Source organism: Vipera berus (assembly GCF_964194415.1).
Source record: "Vipera berus genome assembly, chromosome: Z".
Classification (NCBI taxonomy): Eukaryota; Metazoa; Chordata; class Lepidosauria; order Squamata; family Viperidae; genus Vipera; species Vipera berus.
In genome coordinates this window covers 86,430,827-86,451,075 of record NC_138205.1, presented here as the reverse complement: position 1 = coordinate 86,451,075, position 20,249 = coordinate 86,430,827, and the positions used below count along the sequence as shown (strand labels likewise).

At 41.2% G+C, this 20,249-nt stretch overlaps 1 protein-coding gene across 4 annotated transcripts in view; it reads right to left on the bottom strand.

Annotated features, from left to right (window-relative positions):
- Positions 1–20,249, bottom strand: part of THRB (thyroid hormone receptor beta) — a 249,541-nt gene that overhangs the window by 57,110 nt on the left and 172,182 nt on the right. For all 4 annotated transcript variants that reach the window (XM_081345364.1, XM_081345365.1, XM_081345363.1 and 1 more), the window contains one exon: positions 13,809–13,871. In XM_081345364.1, coding sequence (XP_081201490.1) covers positions 13,809–13,815 — 7 coding nt within the window. In that variant the 5' untranslated portion in view covers positions 13,816–13,871. The remainder of the gene's footprint in view (positions 1–13,808; positions 13,872–20,249) is intronic.

The following is a 20,249-nucleotide window of genomic DNA, read 5'->3' as shown; positions in this document are numbered from 1 at the left end:
GAGAAGAGCAACAAAGATGATTAGGGGGCTGGAGGCTAAAACATATAGGGAACGGTTGCTGGAATTGGGTATGTGTAGTTTAACGAAGAGAAGAGTGAGGGGTGACATGATAGCAGTGTTCCAATATCTCAGGGGCTGCCACAAAGAAGAGGGAGTCAAGCTATTCTTCAAAGCACCTGAAGGCAGGACAAGAAGCAACGGATGGAAACTAGTCAAGGAGAGAAGCAACCTAGAACTAAGGAGAAACTTCCTGACAGTTAGAACAATTAACCAGTGGAAGAACCTGCCTCCAGAGGTGGTGAATGCTCCAACACTGGAGGTTTTTAAGAAGAGACTGGACAGCCATTTGCCTGAAATTGTATAAGGTTTCCTGCCTGAGCAGGGGGTTGGACTAGATGACCTCCAAGATCCCTTCCAACTTATTATTATTATTATAAATGGCAAAAATGACACCTAATGAACTGAAACCCTGTATACAAATCTTCTTTATTGTAACTTTCTTATAAGAAAGTTATATTCTAGATATTTGATTTCTTGATATACAGAGAATGATATGAGTTAGATTCAGAGAATTCAACTCAAGAGAGATAATCAAATGAAATCTAATCCGATTTATAATCACAGTTTCATTAAAGTAAAGCAAATGAGCTAGAGTTAAATGAAATCAATACAACAATACTAATTTATTATTTTCTAGCCAGAAGAGAAGTACTTAAAATAAAAAATGGCTGGGCAGATTCTTTTTCAACCTATTCCCAATTCAGCTAAATAATAGATTTCTTAAGTCTCACTTTACATGCAAATTAACAAGTATCTCCTACATTTATTTGTCAAACAATGACAAAACTGCAACTTTCTTATGCTTTCTCATGCTTCTATGGGATAATTGGTCATAAAGAGAAGCATGATGGTCCTAAATTTTTTTTGATATATTTCCTTATTAAGGCATTAAGTGGATTTTCCGATGGAACTGATTTTATTTTTTTAAAAAAAATGGGGATTAATCATTGTTCCTTTATATCAGCAACTTTTCAGTTCTTGTTAAAATTCAAAATAATTTCAGCACTTCATAGATGCTAATTTCAAAATCTGAAATGCTAACACTATATCTATTTTTTTATCCATTAGCCATTCAATGCCTCTTTTCCACCCTTTTGTTTTGCTTATAATCTCTCTTAATAAACAGTTCTCAAACATAAAAAATTGCATGCTATTTTACAGTCCTGAATTGGTCTAGTAATAGTACTGTAAAATGTATTTTGGAATATTTTTCTGAACCATCCACATTTCTAACCAACTTTCTTCCTAGGAAATCTTCATTTTCAATAGGAATTAAAGGAAAAATAAACTAGAAGTGCCACAAAACCTGCATTATTATGCAGTCTAATTATCAAGAAAAGGAGGTTTTATAATGACAAGGCATCTCATTATAACACAATGATAAAAGGTTGGTAATTTGCCATTGCTTTTGGAAAACAAAAGGGTTCATTTTTGAACAAATCAAGTTATTTATATGCCTGGGCACTTCTATTCATTCCTTAGCATATTGATAAGAACAACTAATGGCCATTTCTGTTTGGGCTGACAGACTTGCAAAGGCCATTTTACATTATGCCAACTGAAACTGCAGCAATTATGACCCGCTGGAATAAAAATATATAGAACTAAGGTAATAAGCCATTTGTTAAGTGACACACAGTGATTGTAATCACCATTACTCAAGCCTTCTATAATCCAGTTTAAATTTTAAGAGCCTTACTGTGAGTGCCCAGCGTATTTCCAATGCTTTATTGGTCCTGGAGACTGGACTAATCTTGATAAAGGCTAGTATGTGGTTCTGCCATCCTAAATTTTGAATTACAATAATCTTACAGATAACTCTCTTGCTTTCTTGATCTTTTAAGATAATTACCTATCAACTTGGAAGAAAAGCATAAATTTAGATCAAGGTGCTCAGCTCTGAAAAAGCTTTGATGGACCTGAAACAATGGGTTCTTTATAGTTATCTTCAAAGAAATCTAACTGCAAAGTCCCTTCTTATATGGAATCAATGTGATTTTTATCAATTGCCATAGCTACTTGTCATTTAATACTGTAGCTACGCTGTGGATGTTTTATTCAGTTACATATACACTCAGATATAATTATTTGTTCCAGTATTTGTGTCTGTGTGCGTAAGATAAGACTGTAAATAAAGATGATGTTGATAAAAATGATGATAATTTCCAAGGATTGCACACTTTTATCCCTTGATGTTCTTCATATATAAAGGCTTAAATTATTTTACTTCCCTTATGATACTTGCAAGGATATGCACCTACATGTAATGTTTTGTGAATGGTTGTTCTGACAGAGTTCTTCAATCAATTCAGCAGAAGACTCAAATCACTTGAGTATCGCTTCTTTTTTATTTGAGCGAGAAAACTGAAGGATAAACTATAACTTGGTAGCTGTATCTCCCCTCTCCTTTTTTCTTTTTTATGCTACTTAAAAAGGAGTTTTAATGTAGAAAATAATCCAACTGTTCATAATTATGCAGCTAGTTACTTTAATGCTTTTCTCTTCAGTTCCATCAGATCAAAGGAATCTTTTGTCTCTGCTTTCAAAGTAACTGAAATTTCTTTTGGTTAAACTGATTTGCCTACTGAAATTCTATAGTTAGGGTAGGGTAGAATAGGATAGGGTAGGGTAGGATAAAAAGGGTAAGGCAGAGTAGAGGAGGGTAATGTAGTATAGGGGAAATAGAGAAAAATGAACTGTAATGACTAGTTTAAGCAGTCATCAAGAGGCAATCTGGATTCAAATAGATACACAAACATAAAGGAAACCTCAGAAATAAACGAAGCAGAGCATGCTTCTAATGCTAGAAATATAATGAAAGGTTAGCTCTTCCAATAAAATCTGCAAGATAGGTTGAAAAGAGCCTTTCTTAACTCATTTTATATATATTTGGGTTGTGAACCTTAAGAAATATCAAGGGACTTGAGAGGTTTTCTATCCTTGTAGGACTTGCAAAGTTTTCTATTCTTGTATATTTAATAATAAGTACGTTGCTACAAAAATATATTACCTATCCCTTGTGTCAATTGTGTAACTGATTTTTATTCTGACCATCTATTATTTTTTCTGAACCCCCCCTTCTCCATGCATATATCTCCTCTATAACCATTAAGGTACAAATGATTATAACTCAGACATGGATTTCTAATTTGAATATATGGATTCAAATTTCTTTTTTTAAAACAAGTTTTATTGGTTTTTCAGTTAAAATCTACATATTTAGAAAGCATCATGATGACTGGGTAATCAGAGATTCAGTAACAGAGTTTTCAGTACATAAGTCAGGTTACATTATCAAAACATCCTTCTCAATTTCCCTTAACATTTCATACAACCAGTTTAAACTAATAAATTTCTAGAAATAGCATGGTCAGTTGAAAAATTTGTCAATTCAATTTCATTGAGATATATCTATGTCATGTTATTAAAGTTTACCTAATTTTAATTTTAATTATATTATTCAAATTTAGCCTTTAACATCCCAAATAATATTCACAACCCAAATTTCCCTTATTTCATTACAGCAAAAACTAACATGTACACAGTGGCTGAGTAGCTATGTTCTACCTAATAAACATCGTCTGTTTCACATCCTAATACATCACACATTACTGACAGGACCACAGCCTATGTTTATCAATCTAAGACTATTTATACACAACCAGATTCTGTTTTAAATTTTAGCTAATTCTTAATTCTTGAATAGAATAATCAAACGTCTTTTAACATCAAATGTGGGATCTATAAACCAAATTTCCATTATGTCAGTGCACAAATTATAATGTCTAAAATAAGCCTAATAAATACATAAACACATTCTAGTTCTATCTCATAAACATTTTCTATTTTAGATCCTGATAGGTCACTGATTACTAAAAGGATAACTTTTAATGGTTCTCTAAGAACTCACTTTTTAAATCTAACTCGGGCTTTCTTTCTTTGCCAATTAGGTTTCCAGACCAAGGCCTTTGAATTGCCAGATAGGTTTCCCTTTGCTCCAATTCATATTACCGTATATACTTGAGTATAAGCCGAATTTTTCAGCCCACTTTTTGGGCTGAAAAAATCCACTTCGGCTTATACTCCAGTCAACAAAAATTTTTTACCGAGGACTTCCGCGCGGCCGAGGCTTCGGTGCTTCCCTCCAGAGGAAGAAGGCGCTGGATGCGGCCGGCTCTGCGGGGAAGGGGGAGCGGCGGCGGGGGCGACGGAAAAGCCGCAAAAACGGTAGGAGAGATGCTGACTGGCGGCGGCCTCGGAGGAGGCGGAGGGGGAGGAGGGAGGGAAGGGTGACCGGGCGGGGGAGGGGGGGTGAGCCAGAAGGAAAAGGGAAAGTCATCCCGCAGAGCGGTTGCGAAAAGAGGGAGGAGATAAGCCAGCCCGGTACCTGGATCCGCTTCCTGTGTCTCCTCCGCTCTGCCATGATGTCCCCGTTTTGGTCTCCTGGTGACGTGGGGCTGAGCCAGAAAAGGGGGAGGGGGAGACCGAGGGAGGGAGGAAAGAAGAGAGAGAGAGAGACGAGCCAGCGTCAGCCAGCGGGCTCACGTGGGGCAGCAAGCCATTAGGAGCCCTTGGGGAGGCAGGGCGGGAGCGCAGTCTGGCCGCTGGGCTTCCTTTCCCTCTTGTCCGCATCGCTGCAAGGAATTGCATTGTTTGGGGACGGCGACGCTCGCCCATTCACACGCTGTCCAAACGCTGGGTCATTTGCTGCGGGGCTCCCGCTTGGAAGGGAAGGGAAGGGAAGATTTGTGAGGGGAAGATGCCCTATTGGGGTGGACATAAGGATCCTCCTCCTGAAAAATGTTACCCCAAGTATTCAAGCCAGTCTGTCCCAATAACCTGGGAAGCCTTTCCAAATCCCAGGCTGGTTGTAGTCAGGGTGACCTTCGCGCATCTGGAAGGCACCGAGAGAGCGTTTTTTGTTGAATTGGAGCCATGGGCTAGTCGTGGTTAAGGCACTTGTAGGCGAAGCAAATCACAAAAGCCCCCAAATCCTTCTAAATGCAGCCCACGAGCGAGCTTCCCAAGTTGTTTTAATTTAGTTTGCACGTGGCAATAGAAATAAGCTTTTTTCCTCCTCAGCGGATCGGTGCGGTGAAGAGGCTGGGCTTCCTTCGGGGGGCCTTTCATTCCTGTACAAGGGGGAAGGGGAACTCTCTGCTTTTGTGTGTGCGTGTGTGTGTGTGTGTGGCCCATCTGCAAAGCTGCCAAGGAAGGAGAAGCGGGATACTGGTTGGGTGGGGGAGCGGCAAAAGCGGGGGGGGAGAGAGAAACGGCTCCGCCTTTGGTTCCCCCTCCTAAAGCACAGGGGCGCTAGAGAAAGTTTGGAGTTGGGTAAGGAAGCGCAAAATTCAGGAAGAAAAGCGGGGCGGCGGGCAAACGGGAGACCTGTACAAGGGGGAAGGGGAACTCTCTGCTTTTTGTGTGTGTGTGTGTGTGTGTGTGTGTGTGGCCCATCTGCAAAGCTGCCGAGGAAGGAGAAGCGGGATACTGGTTGGGTGGAGGAGGCAGTGGCGGCGGCGGAGGCGGCCGCAGCACCGGCAGCCTTCCGCTTTTGCCGCTTTTGTGTGTGTGTGTGTGTGTGTGTGTGTGTGGCCCATCTGCAAAGCTGCCGAGGAAGGAGACACACAAAGACACACAAAAGCGGCAAAAGCGGAAGGCTGCCGGTGCTGCGGCCGCCTCCGCCACTGCCTCCTCCACTTCTCCTTCCTCGGCAGCTTTGCAGATGGGCCACACACACACACGCACACAGAAAAGCGGAAGGCTGCCGGTGCTGCGGCCGCCTCCGCCGCCGCCACTGCCTCCTCCACCCAACCAGTATCCCGCTTCTCCTTCCTCGGCAGCTTTGCAGATGGGACACACACACACACACACACGCACGCACGCACGCACAAAAGCAGAGAGTTCCCCTTCCCCCTTGTACAGGTCTCCCGTTCTCCCGCCGCCCCGCTTTTCTTCCTGAATTTTGCGCTTCCTTACCCAACTCCAAACTTTCTCTAGCGCCCCTGTGCTTTAGGAGGGGGAACCAAAGGCGGAGCCGTTTCTCTCCCCCCCCCCCGCTTTTGCCGCTCCCCCACCCAACCAGTATCCTGCTTCTCCTTCCTCGGCAGCTTTGCAGATGGGCCACACACACACACACACACACACGCACACACAAAAGCGGCAAAAGCGGGGGGGGAGAAAGAAACGCCTTGTTCTCTCGTCTCAGCGGAGACTTGTTTCAGGGGATCCAGCCTCTGTCACCCCCTTCTCTCAGCTGGGCAGCTGACAGAAAGGGGCGGCAGAAGCTGCATCCCCCGAAAGAAGTCTTCGCCGAGAAAATGGGCGCTGAGATTTTCTCGGCGAAGACTCACCTTCTCCCGTTCATCACATTCTTCGGTAAAGAGATTCACTCGATCCATGGTTTCAAGGTTGGGGTAGAGAAATCCCGGTTTGTTTCAAGAAACTGGGGTGGTTTATGAGCCTATAGATTTTAGACTTTGCATCTTGTTTTGCTTCCTCGATTCCCACGAAGCCCGAAACTCTTTTTCCCCCCCTCTGGTTTCTGCCCAACTGTCAACTCGTGGTAAAACAAACAAACAAACAGAAAGCCCTTGCCTCTGGTTCCTGAGGAAAGAAAAAGTTGAGGCGAGAAGTGGAGAACATTCCCTTCTTCATTGAAAGCTGAAAGCAAACGCGCTGCAAAATTCGTTCATCCTCATCCTCTTCCTCATCCTCTCTCTCTCTCTCTCTCTCTCTCTCTCTCTCGCAAACGAATTGAACAGGCACCCAAGCTATCAGGTGATGGCGTTCACGCTTGGGTGTTTGCGCGGATCAGAAACGGAAGGAGAAATTCATTTCTGCTTGCAATTCACTATCTCGGGCATCCCTGAGAGAAGAGAGCTTTTAAAGAAGCAGCCACTTCCCATCTTTTTCATTCTTAGTTCAACTGCAGGGACCGCCGCCTTTCGTTCGGATCCCCAGGCTCTTTTGCTGGCCGGGCTTCCTTTTTTAGGGTTCCTGGGATTGCGCGGTAAATGCGCCTTTCCGAAGGGGAGTAAGTTTGGCTTACGCGCTTCTTTTCACCATGTGGGATCGCCTGTCGTTTCAAGGGTTCTAACACAGACTTTCTTTGCCGTTACCTTTATTTGTAACCCAGTTCTTTGTGTGTAACTGCTCTCCTCCTGTCTGGCTTTACTCAGCAGGGAAACGGAGGCAAATGCAAAAGCTGCTTTGGTTAAACACTGGAAGGTTTAGTGATTAACCCACCCCACCCCACCCGGTCTTCTTGCTGTTTCTCCCCATCCTCACTCCTACCCACAGGGGCTCTCTGCCTCTTCTACTACTTCTTTTTCTTTCTTTCTTTTTTGCTGAGGTGTGCGTCTCTCTCTCTCTCTCTCTCTCTCTGTGTGTGTGTGTGTGTGTGTGTGTGATGTGTTATCTCGAACCAGATGGGATGGCAAAGTCAAATGCAAATGGGGATCTTGCAGATCTTGCCCTGCCTTTCCCCCCACGGTTACCTTCTGTTCTTGATGAGCTCACGAGTGCTCAAGGACAAAATAGGGCAGGGCAGAGCCGGCAGTTAAAAATAGGATGCAGATAAAAGGAAAGGTAAGGAGGGGTTCAGGTTGAGAGGAGAGGCTGCGTAGCCTTAGTGTAACTCCTGTTTGGGCTGACTGGGTTGCCTCCGATGGGCTCTGACAGTGGAACAGAATGGAATAGAAAATATGGAATGGAATGGAACAGAACGTAGAACAGAACAGAACAGAACAGAATAGAATAGAATAGAATAGAATAGAAATATAGAAAGTGAATGGAATAGAATAGAATAGAATAGAATAGAATAGAATAGAAATATAGAAAGTGAATAGAATAGAATAGAATAGAATAGAATAGAATAGAATAGAATAGAATAGAATAGAATAGAATAGAATAGAATAGAATAGAATAGAATAGAAATATAGAAAGTGAATGGAATAGAATAGAATAGAATAGAAATATAGAAAGTGAATAGAATAGAATAGAATAGAATAGAATAGAATAGAATAGAATAGAAATATAGAAAGTGAATGGAATAGAATAGAATAGAATAGAAATATAGAAAGTGAATGGAATAGAATAGAATAGAATAGAATAGAATAGAATAGAATAGAATAGAATAGAATAGAATAGAATAGAATAGAATAGTAGAATAGAATAGAATAGAATAGAATAGAATAGAATAGAAATATAGAAAGTGAATGGAATAGAATAGAATAGAATAGAAATATAGAAAGTGAATAGAATAGAATAGAATAGAATAGAATAGAATAGAATAGAAATATAGAAAGTGAATGGAATAGAATAGAATAGAATAGAAATATAGAAAGAGAATAGAATAGAATAGAATAGAATAGAATAGAATAGAATAGAATAGAATAGAATAGAATAGAATAGAATAGAATAGAATAGAATAGAATAGAATAGAATAGAATAGAGCTGGAAGGGACCTTGGAGGTCTTCTAGTCCAGCCCCTTGCTCAAGCAGGAGGACCTATACCAGTGGTGGTGAACCTATGGCACGCCTGCCAGAGGTGGCACTCAGAGCCCTCTCTGTTGGCACGTGCGCCACCACCGCTGCCAGCAGCAGGTCCTTGTCGGTTGGTGGACTGGAAGAAAAGGGAGGGGGAAGCATTTTACATGCGTGCATGCGCGCACGGGGCCACGAGCAGGCACATGCTGCAAAGGGGCGGGGCTAGTGCCTGCGTGATACTCACTAGCCCAGCCCCGTTCTCACGTGGTGTGGTGCCTTGTATCTGCACCCTGCGGCGCGGCGGTTGGCGTTTTTGTGCCTTGCGGAACGGTGGCCCATTTTTTGCTCCCCCTTTTTTTTCGTGCCAGAGGCGGCACTCAGAGGCGCCTCCCTGTCCCCTTCCCCGAGGGCACCAGAATGCCGATGCTGCCTTGGCACTTTGTGATAAACAAGTGGGTTTTGGCTTGCGGTTTGGGCACTCGGTCTCTAAAAGTTTTGCCACCACTGACCGATACCATCTCAGACAGGTGAATGTCCAGTCTCTTCTTAAAAACCTCCAGTGATGGAGCACTCTTGATTTCTGGTGGCAAGCTGTTCCACTGGGCAGCTGAGAGAAAGGGGCGGCAGAAGCTGCATCCCCCGAAAGAAGTCTTCGCCGAGAAAATGGGCGCTGAGACGCCTCATTCTCTCGCTCAGCGGAGACTTCTTTCGCGAGATCCAGCCTCTGCCGTGCTGCACCGAGAGAACAGCAAGCCGCCCCATTCTCTCGGCAGAGCACTCCACTGCCCCATTCTCTCGGCGGCTTGCCACCCCGTTCTCTCATCTCAGCAGAGACGTCTTTCGGGGGATCCAGCCTCCAGCTGCTGCATTTCCCAGCCTCGGCTTATACTCGAGTCAATAACTTTTACCAGTTTTGGGGGGTAAAATTGGGGGTCTCGGCTTATACTCGAGTCGGCTTATACTCAAGTATATACGGTATATGAATCGAAGGAGGCCATCTAGCCATCAGTGGTCCACAAAAACCAAACCATTTGTAATCATTATGTTGTTGCCCTGTTAGTTCTAGTCTCTGTATTTGTTGTAAAAACTTTATCTTCAGTTCGGTCTGGATTCCTCTTCCATCTGGGTTCATCTGCTTTAAATAGAGAGTCTTATCGAATTTTGTAATTAATGCTTGGCTATCCAGGCTTTCAGGAAACTGTCTTTGTTGATCTTCAACGTCCTCTATGTTAACATCACTATCTTGCACATTAAGTTTTCCCATAGTATGTTGTTGGTCCTTAAGGTTATTTGCCATAGTGATAGTTCCTTGTACTTTTAAAGTTGTCGGTTCTTTGGATAGTTGTTGCTTATATCCCTCTGTCTCAATAGTAATATCTTCCAATTTTATTATATTCTGAAGTGTAAATTCTTTAGTTGTAGTCTGGGTTTCAATTTGTGACTTAAGGTTGGCATGTAAATTATTAAATCTGGAGATAGATATCTCAGTGACTCTGTAGATTGTTTCAAGTATGAGGTTATAATCAAGCAAGGTTTGTGGCTGATCCTTCTCCATTTTGTAATAATTATAAATAGTCCTTGGTGGATGCTATTTTTCAAACAAAAATCAGTAAGAGTCCACCTCCACAAGTCTAAGCCAAATTCATCTCCAGCTGTTTCAGGTTTTCATCTTAATGCCAAGGTCAGTCCAAAATGTAAGCAAGCTTGTTTGCCAATAGTATTCACTAGATATCCTCAGAGTACTTCAAAAGACAGTATCTTTTTATTTATTTCTTTTTTGTCCCCTTTTTTCGACTAATAGGTAGAATAGTCCATTTCTGTAAATATAGAAACTTTGGGCCAAAAGTAGAAAGGCAGTAAGTCCAATAAGTCAGTATAATTTAGTAGAAGGCTGTTTCTTTTCTCTCCCAATGTAGACAAAGGCCGCTCATAAGAAGGGTGGGGGAAAAAATCCCTTCCCTCTCTCCTTGCAGGGGGAAGCAAATTCAAGAAGCTTTTGACAGGGAAAGTAGACAATTAGGAAAACAAGAAGGCAATTCTCACCCAGTTTTCAAGTGCTTTCAAGTGCTTTGTTGTGCTTTTGGCTTTGGCAGGAAACGGCTAAATGATGGGCCATGGGAGTGGCCGATCCTTTCTTCTTTGGTTTGGAGAGTAGCTCCAAGCCGACGGGAGGGCCGCCACCCTTCTACCGCAGACTGGAGAGACCTCTCCCCCGCTCATCACCCCTCCAGGGCAACTTTTGACCCCTTTACAGGGGGCCCCCAATGAAGAAATCCAGGCAACACGAGGAGTGAATCCCTCGCACATCTGGGAGCACCAAAATTCCGGAACCGGAATCCTGGATTCAAATTTCTCATTCTAATGCTAACAGTTTAATCTTAATTAACAAGCATTTATCATTTATTGAGAAAGTCCTAAGTAAAAATGTTTTCTCCCAGTTTCTTAGATTTTAATTAGTATACAAAATCTAAATGCATGATAAAATAACATTTATTAATCATGATAAAACAACAGTTTATGTTTGATTGATAATTAAATTAAATATATTTAATCATTTAACAATTTGTTATTGCTGTGCACTACAGAAGAACCTGAGTGGCTTGCAAAAAAATAAAAAAATCTAGCAAAAATAATTAAAGCAGTTAGAACCACCATAAACAGGTAGGTTGGACTAAAACAACCAGAACAATAAACAATATACCAGTATGACAGGGCCCACACCAATTAATAATAACCATATTAATTCCAAGCCTGAAAAGAGAGCCAGATCTTAAGGGTTTTCTGAACCCCAAGAGACTAGCATCATCTGTATATCTAGGGAGATACTTTTCAAGATGGTGTGGATTGCCACAAAGAAGGCATGCTTCCTCAATCCCATAAAATGGCAACATTTAATTGAAGGGACCTGGAGCATACCTACTTTGTTGGAATGTATTGGTTGGAAAGAAACAATTGGAGATAGGCATTCTCTCAGATAACCAGACCCTATGATGTGAATGGCTTTATACACGGCAATCAGCATATACTATTGCATCTGGAAACCTATGGGCAACTAATACAGCTTACATAGCAATGGTGATACATAGGCATAATCTGAGGTACCTCTTAATGCTCACCCATTGCATTTTGTAGTTTCAGGATGGTCTTCAAGGGCAGCCGTTACTTTTGCATGGAACATTACAATAGTTCAGTTGTAAGGGGACCAGGTTGTGAATGAACATTTGAATGCCCTCCTGGTTGAAAAAAAAGTACAAATGTTGCACAAGATGACTTTGTGCACAGATGTGCTTGGCCACATCTACCAACTGCTCTTCAAGCCAAAGTTGCAAATCCAAGAGGACTCTCAGGTTGCATAGTCTTGAAGGGGAAAGTATAACACTATCCAAGACCAACAATGGAAATTTCTCTAGCACAGGTGGTCCAAACAGGTACAGTCAAACAGTTTTGTCAGAATATTTCTTCCCATCCAAACCAAACACCCTTCTGGTGAATACACTGACAGATTCATCTGTACAGTCTGACATCAAGATATAAAGTTGAGTATCATCAGCTGCATTATCTCACCTGCATGAGGTTTCATGCAGACGTTAAATATGAGAGAAGAGCATGTCAAATCCCAAGGGTCTGCACAGGTTCGGAGCTGTGGGTGAGATCTCTGCCATCCACATTGCCTGAGATCAAGTACTGAGCAAGAAGGCAAATCACTGCAATATAGTACTTCCGACTGTCAACCCTTGCAGCTGGTCCAGATGGATACTACAGCTGATGATATCAAAAGCCACTGGAAGACCAAGGAGCACAAGAATGGATTAACCAAACCTATCCCAGCTTCACCAAAATCATCAAAAAGTTTATCTAGTGCTGCCTCCATGTTATATCCCAATCTAAAACCTAGCTGAAATTACTCTTTATGATCCATTATCTTTATATATCTCTGCAATTGCCATCCAACTACTTTTTTCCACAACTCCTCCCTCCCAAAAATAATCTAATCACTGATTGAAATTTTACCTAATTTTTCCCCCCCAAAAGGGAAGACTAAAAACTGGCTGATAGTTACCTAGAATGGAGGAATGCCCTCTTAAAGAGGAGGGACATTACTATTTCTTCAAGGCTGGTAGTATCACTTCTTCTTTCAAATAATTCCCTATTGAGCAGGCCAAGTATTTATCTTATTTTTTAACACATAAACTACATTTTTTAAAAAAGGAAAAATCATATTAGCCAGATTTAGTGGTCTCTGAAGAACGCCTATAAGAAATTTCTAAGCTGTCTTTATCCTTGTTAGATGAAATTCAGGAGCACAACCTTATTCAATCTTGATACAAAGTTTTGAATTAACTCTTCATCAATTCTTTACATTTTTCAAGGATAACTATCCAGTTTATGGAAAACATTTTACTTCACACATTTGCTACTCTTTATTTAGTGTCATTATTTACCTTAGACTAAAGATTCTTTTTCTTATTAGGGTTTGTTCTACCTGGTTGTAGAAGTTTGCACTGCACCTGCTTATTTCAGAAGCACAACCACCAAAGATCAGAGAAGTGTTTTCTCTTCAGAATGCTTACTGCAGACCCTGACACTGCTTTGGGAGGGATGAAATGGAGTTAAATGTGAGGGGCCCAAGTTCACCCAACTGGCTTCTGTTGGCTTCTATATAACTGTCTGTCTAACAAACTAAAACGTAGGCTTAAATTCAATTTTAATAAATATAATAATTGGTTATAGTTTGTAGACATATATACGCTTTAATAATGTATTTAGCCTTTCAGAATTATAATTCTACAATTTTTAAATATTTGATTTAATGGAGAAAAATGAGAAGAGTGACTGAAGGCAGATAATTAGGATTTTCACAACATGCAATCTTGGTATGAACCTGAGTCCCCTGAACCTCTTAACAATTAAAGGGAAAAAACATAATATAGATGTCAACAATGTATTAAAGTTCAGGTTGTTTGCTAATGAATGTTTAAAATGTATTGCAGGGAAAATTTTGCACATCTCTGAGATAGATGATAGCTAGAACGATGATACACAGGAAGACTGACAGGTAGATCAATATCCATCTAGTAAAAATTATTGCTCAGTTTTACTCCATATAATGAATTAAGGAGTATATGAATCCTTAAAAATGAGACAAATAAATATCACATAATTGTATATACATTGTATCAGCATTGTAGCACATATGATTAAATTTTTAAATAAGCTGGGAATATATGGACAAATATCTTATAAAAAAATCTGCATACCTGACATGCTGCTGAGATCAAAAGAATGTAGTCATTCTCATTCTTCTCCTTCACCTGTGTCACCTGTTTAAAAAAGTAACGTTTTCAATATTTAATGAATATATTTTATTCATTAAAGTATACACTGGACTTTTTGTATAGTGTACTTGTGGCTGCCAATGACAGAACACTATTTTCAATGTCTTTTCCCCATCCTCCATCCCTCTTGTAACCCCTTCCTTTCAAATGAATGTAAATACAAACATTAACTCCCTTCTTGCTAATTGTTCCAGTACCAAAGTGAACATTCCAAAGAGCAAAGGAGAGTTATTCATCTTTTCTCTTTTCTATATCCTTTAACTATTTCTTTGGCTGCCTTTGTATTTATTTGTATGTCATTTTATCTTCTTGCTCTTCTTGATTTATTTATTTATTTTTGGTCTCATGCAAAGACTGCTCAAGACTGCATATAATAAATATGATCACATATAGAAATCTTAACCACAGGAGAAATACCTTAGGGATAACTCTCAGGGATATTTGCCTCTAGCTCCTCCCTGTGGTCATCTGAAAATATTCATGTGGAGAATATTGATAGTTGGTATTTACATAAGGCACTATGGACATACACAGATTAGAATTAGGAAATTTGGTGAATTTTCTAAAGAAATGAAGGATTGCATTCATGTAATAAGAACTATTTCTGGACATTCTTGTGATATGAGTCATATGGCAGCTAATATTCTGCCCAAAAGAAAAAAAGCATACTAATTTGCTTGTTTCTCCATGTAGGAATGAAGAAGAATATGAATGATCAACAAAATAGATCAATTTCTATTTTGAAACATCAATCATGTTTCAAGAAACAATGCTTTTTTTCTCCTGCATGTCTCTGATCTAGACAAAATGTCTCAACACCTTTGTGTGGCTTCTATATTTTGTATACTTCAACCAATTCTATTTTTCCCCAAGCAATTTTTATTCTACATATTTACCTTTGACAAACTGCTTTCTTTCCTATACTATACCCTTAAAGCTGTGGCAGTTGCATTGATTATTGCTAGGAGCATTATGATTGGGGACAGAAAACAAAATCTTCTCCAGCTAAACACTTTGAATCTCTAAGCCAAAATTCCTTGTGTTCAAATTTTATGATTTCTTGAAGCAAGGGTGGCTTCTGCTGTTTTCTTGAAATTTACCACAAAAATTTGCAACCACAATAAGCAAACTAGAAAAAGACTTTGTCTACTAAGTCCTATGACTTTATGTCTAAATCAATAGTCTTTCTTATTAAAAGTGAACTATACTTGCAAAGGATAGCTAAAGGATAGCTAAAAAAGAAAACAAAATCTTTTAAAATCATAATTTAATCTAAGGTAAACATTTTTAAAACAACATGTTCAGAATTTAGCAAGCTTAACCTGCTCAGAAATACCTAGTATACTCTAAACATTCACTGGGTTATGTTATAAAATAAAAGCATGTATTTTCAGTTATTGTCGTACTTCTCTGAACAGTATCTTGCCATGATATTCAAATCATCTCCTTCCTGATTTTCAAGAAGTCTTTAAAAAGATGGTTATTCCATCAAGTTTTATGGATATAGGGCTGCCAAAACTATTCATCTTCTGTTTCAATTCTGAACATTCAAATTACCAGTTTATGTCTGTGATTTATGGTTTTTAATTTGATTGTTTATTATAAATGATTTCCCTATTACATATAACAGGCCCTCTAAACATATCAAGATAAAAAAAGTAAAATAAATGAAACAGAATAGAAACAATATAGCAATTTGATATCCTACTTAATATAAACAGTAATAAGAGCATGTCGATTTATTGTTAACAATGTTTAACTTCTACAAATAAGTGACAGCTTATTCTTAAACAATATTTGTCTGTCAGAAGGAGTTTTACATAAAATTAATCTAGTATTCAGAAAATTGAATCTATAGAACTCAATTAAGCTTTTAATATATATAAGGTCTATGTGATAAGAACTAATACCACTAATGGATAAATTCTTAGTAATGTCATATACCAAATATACTAACATACTTAATATTAAACTAAACTCAACTGCTATAATAATAATCTAAATTACTTATACTAAGTAATCTTAAACTAAATTAAATTGTGCTGTAAATACCTTATCAGTGATATTGTGTGCACAACTCCCTCAAACTATACATAATTCAAAAGTGACATAAGAAATTAATGTTTAGTGATTAAGAAGCTTTAGTGTATTAATTCTTAAAAGAAATTATATTTTTGATGCAAACTTTTCCATATTGGTTCGGAGCACTTTCACTCTCATTTAAATTTTAATAAGGGACAGTTTATCTTCTATGTGAATTTTCATCATTGATGGCAGCTGATAGATAGTAAGTGCTTTTTATCATCATTTTCAGGTCACCCTAATTGCCAATCAACTTAGGAGAAGGCTACTAAAATGTCAAATAGTAAGATAACAAGTTTTGGACAACTGGATTAGTAGATTTATTAATTATAATTTAACCTTCAAAAAAGAGCTCTTCACTAAGCTAGGCATAGGAAAGGTGAATTAATGTGTTAACCATCTGTTATCCTATAACTGAGCCTTGGTGGAGCAGTGGGCTAATGTCTCCTTAAGTAACACCAGCTGCCTGCAATTAGTGCAGGTTCGCATCCCACCAGGCTCAAGGTTGACTCAGCCTTCCATCCTTCCGAGGTAGGTAAAATGAGGACCCAGATTGTTGGGGGCAATTAAGCTGACTTTGTAATAATGCTGCTTGGGGTGTGTGTGTGTGAAAGCCCTAATAAGCAGGCATATACATAGAATGAAGGCTACTGCTAAGCTTGTAAGCCGCCCTGAGTCTTCGGAGAAGGGCGGGATATAAATGGAATTTTAAAAAAAAGGGAGAGTGCAAAACTTGGGTTGAAACTTAACATTAAGAAAACCAAGATCATGGCATCCGGCCCTCTCAATTCCTGGCAAATAGATGGGGAAGAAATGGAGGTAGTGACAGATTTTATTTTCCTGGGCTCCAAGATCACTGCAGATGGGGACTGTAGCCAAGAAATTAAAAGAAATTAAGTAACACCAGCTGCCTGCAATTAGTGCAGGTTCGCATCCCACCAGGTTCAAGGTTGACTCAGCCTTCCATCCTTCTGAGGTAGGTAAAATGAGGACCCAGATTGTTGGGGGCAATAAGCTGACTTTGTAATAATGCCGCTTGGGGGGGGCGAAAGCCCTAATAAGCAGGCATATACATAGAATGAAGGCTATTGCTAAGCACATTGATTTGTGCTTAGATTGTAAGCTGCCCTGAGTCTTCGGAGAAGGGTGGGATATAAATGGGATTAAAAAAAAAGACACTTGCTCCTGGGGAGGAAAGCCATGGCAAATCTAGACAGCACACTAAAAAGCAGAGACATCACCCTGTCAACAAAAGTGCGTATAGTCAAGGCTATGGTCTTCCCAGTTGCAATGTATGGCAGTGAAAGCTGGACCATTAGAAAGGCTGAGCGCCAAACAATTGAGGCCTTTGAACTGTGGTGCTGGAGAAGACTCCTGCAAGTCCCTTGGACTGCAAGGCAATCAAACTGGTCAGTCCTAGAGGAGATCAACCCTGACTGCTCTTTAGAAGGCCAGATCCTGAAGCTAAAACTCAAATACTTTGGCCATCTAATGAGAAGGAAGGACTCACTGGAGAAGAGCCTAATGCTGGGAAAAATTGAGGGCAATGGAAGAAGGGGACGACACAGAATGAGGTGGCTGGATGGAGTCACTGAAGCAGTAGGCGTGAGCTTAAATGAACTCCAGAAGATGGTAGAGGACAGGAAGACCTGGAGGAACGTTGTCCATAGGGTCGTGATGGGTCGGACACAACTTCTCATCTAACAACAACAAAAGGAAATTAAAATATAGGAATAGTGACTCTCTCTCTCTCTGTTTCCCTTTTCTGTTCTCTTTTCCTTGTCTTTGTGTGTATATGTGTATCAAAGTCTTTGTATGTGAGGTAAATGTGAGTGTTAATTGTCTCTAATCCAAAGAGAAAAGATTTTCAAAATTCTACTAGAAATTCTGCTTAAAATAAGCCACCAAAGGATATACTCTTACGTTGTTTGTTTGGCCAGCAAACAGGGTGAAGAGAAATGTGTTGTTGCTTTTTTCTTTCTCTCTCTGTACTTTTAAGAACAGCCCAAAGTTATCAGTTCTCCATGCCTTTGTCTGCCTCTCCTCAGACAGTCCACCCAGAAAGGGAGGAGGAGATCTTGTTCTCATATCTTTCAGTCCTGCATAGATGACCCCACAATCCTTTGGAAGCAGACCACACTGACCCAGAGCAGACCTTCCATTCATTTCAGCCATGAAATTGGGTTTGATCCACCCATCCACTAAAAGTCACCATGCAACCAGACTGGAACAGATCTTCCCAAGTCCTAGCATTCCCCAAGATCCCTGTGAAAGTTGCAGAGGATGGAAGGAGTCCTGGAGCCATTGGCCCTCACATGAAGCTTCAGAAGACAACAGAAGACTTTTCCTTCAACTCTGTAATACATAGGAGACCTGCCAAACTGCAGTTTAGTTATATTAAAGTAATCTACTATGTTATTCTTTTTTTCTCTATACATACGAAGCTTGGTCATGTTCATACCCAAAGTAATATTTATTTATTTATTTATTTATTTATTTATTTATTTTATTTATTTATTAGTTTTTATAAACCGCCCTTCTCCCGAGGGACTCGGGGCGGTGTACAGAGGAAGGAAGGTATACAGATGAACAATAAAAATAATAAAAACAATAGTGAAAACAAACTGGGACCCCAATTAACGCTATCATGCCAGGCCGGACTGCTGGAACAGGAAAGTTTTTAAGTCGCGTCGGAAGGTACGGAGGTCGGGGGCCATCCGGATTTCGGTTGGTAAGCTGTTCCAGAGGGCTGGCGCACCCACTGAGAATGCCCTCCCCCTGGGGGCCACCAGCCGACATTCCTTGAGCGGTGGCACCCTGAGGAGGCCCTCTCTGTGGGAGCGCACAGGACGGTGGGGTGCTGACATTGGCAGAAGGTGCTCCCGTAGGTAGTCCGGACCCATGCCATGTAGGGCTTTGTATGTCATTGTTAGCACCTTGAACTTCACACGGAAGGCAACCGGAAGCCAGTGCAGCGCACGGAGGAGAGGTGTGATATGGGAGTATCGGGAGGCTCCCAAGAGTGTCCGTGCCGCTGCACTTTGCACCAGTTGAAGCTTCCGAGTGGATCTCAAGGGCAGCCCCATGTAGAGAGCGTTACAATAGTCTAGGCGAGATGTCACAAGGGCATGGGTGACTGTACGTAAGGAATCCAGGTCCAGATAAGGCCGTAGTTGGCGAACTAGTCGAACCCGGGAGAAGGCCCCCTTGGTCACAGCTCCTATGTGGTCTTCTAGGGAGAGCTGCGAGTCTAGGAGGACACCCAGGTTGCGGGCCCTATCAACAGGGGGTAGTAACTTGTCCCCGATGTTAAGCAATGGGACGTTCTGAATATCCTGGCTTGCCGGAACGTACAGCCATTCAGTCTTGTCCGGGTTCAGTTGAAGCCTGTTCCTCCCCATCCATTCCCGGACCGCTTTCAGGCAGCGGGACATCACGTCTAGGGCATCACTGATATTGTTTGGAGTTGAGATAAAAAGCTGGGTGTCATCAGCATACTGATGGTACCCTACTCCAAAACTGCGAATGATCTCACCCAGCGGTTTCATGTAGATGTTGAACAGGAGAGGCGAGAGGACCGACCCCTGAGGGACTCCGCAAGCGAGAGGCCTCGGGGTCGACCTCTGTCCCCCTGTCAGCACCGACTGCGAGCGACCCTGGAGAAAGGAGGAGAACCAACGCAGAACCATGCCTCCCACTCCCAGTCCCCTGAGGCGTCGCAGCAAGATACCATGGTCGATGGTATCGAAAGCCGCCGAGAGGTCTAATAAGACTAGGACAGAGGAATGGCCCCTGTCCCGGGCTCTCCAGAGATCATTCATCAGAGCGACCAATGCCGTCTCCGTGCTGTAGCCCGGCCTGAAACCCGATTGGTACGGGTCTAGATAAACCGCTTCATCCAGGATCTGAGGAAGTTGGTGCGCCACCACGCTCTCAACAACCTTCGCAAGGAAGCGAAGATTGGAGACTGGACGAAAGTTATTCAAAGAGGATGGGTCCAAGGTGGGCTTCTTGAGGAGAGGTCTCACCACCGCCTCCTTCAAGGCGGTGGGGAAGTGACCCTCACTCAGAGAAGCAGAGATGACCGCTAGGAACCAGCCTCGTGTCCCCTCTCGAGCTGCATAGGCCAGCCAGGAAGGGCACGGGTCCAGTAAGCATGTGGAGGAGCTCAACCTTCTCATAATCCTGTCCACTTCCTTAGGAGTTACAGGATCAAATTCTTCCCAGATGACGTCGACAAGACTGTCCATGTCTTGTTCTTCCATCTCAGCCCAGTTGGAG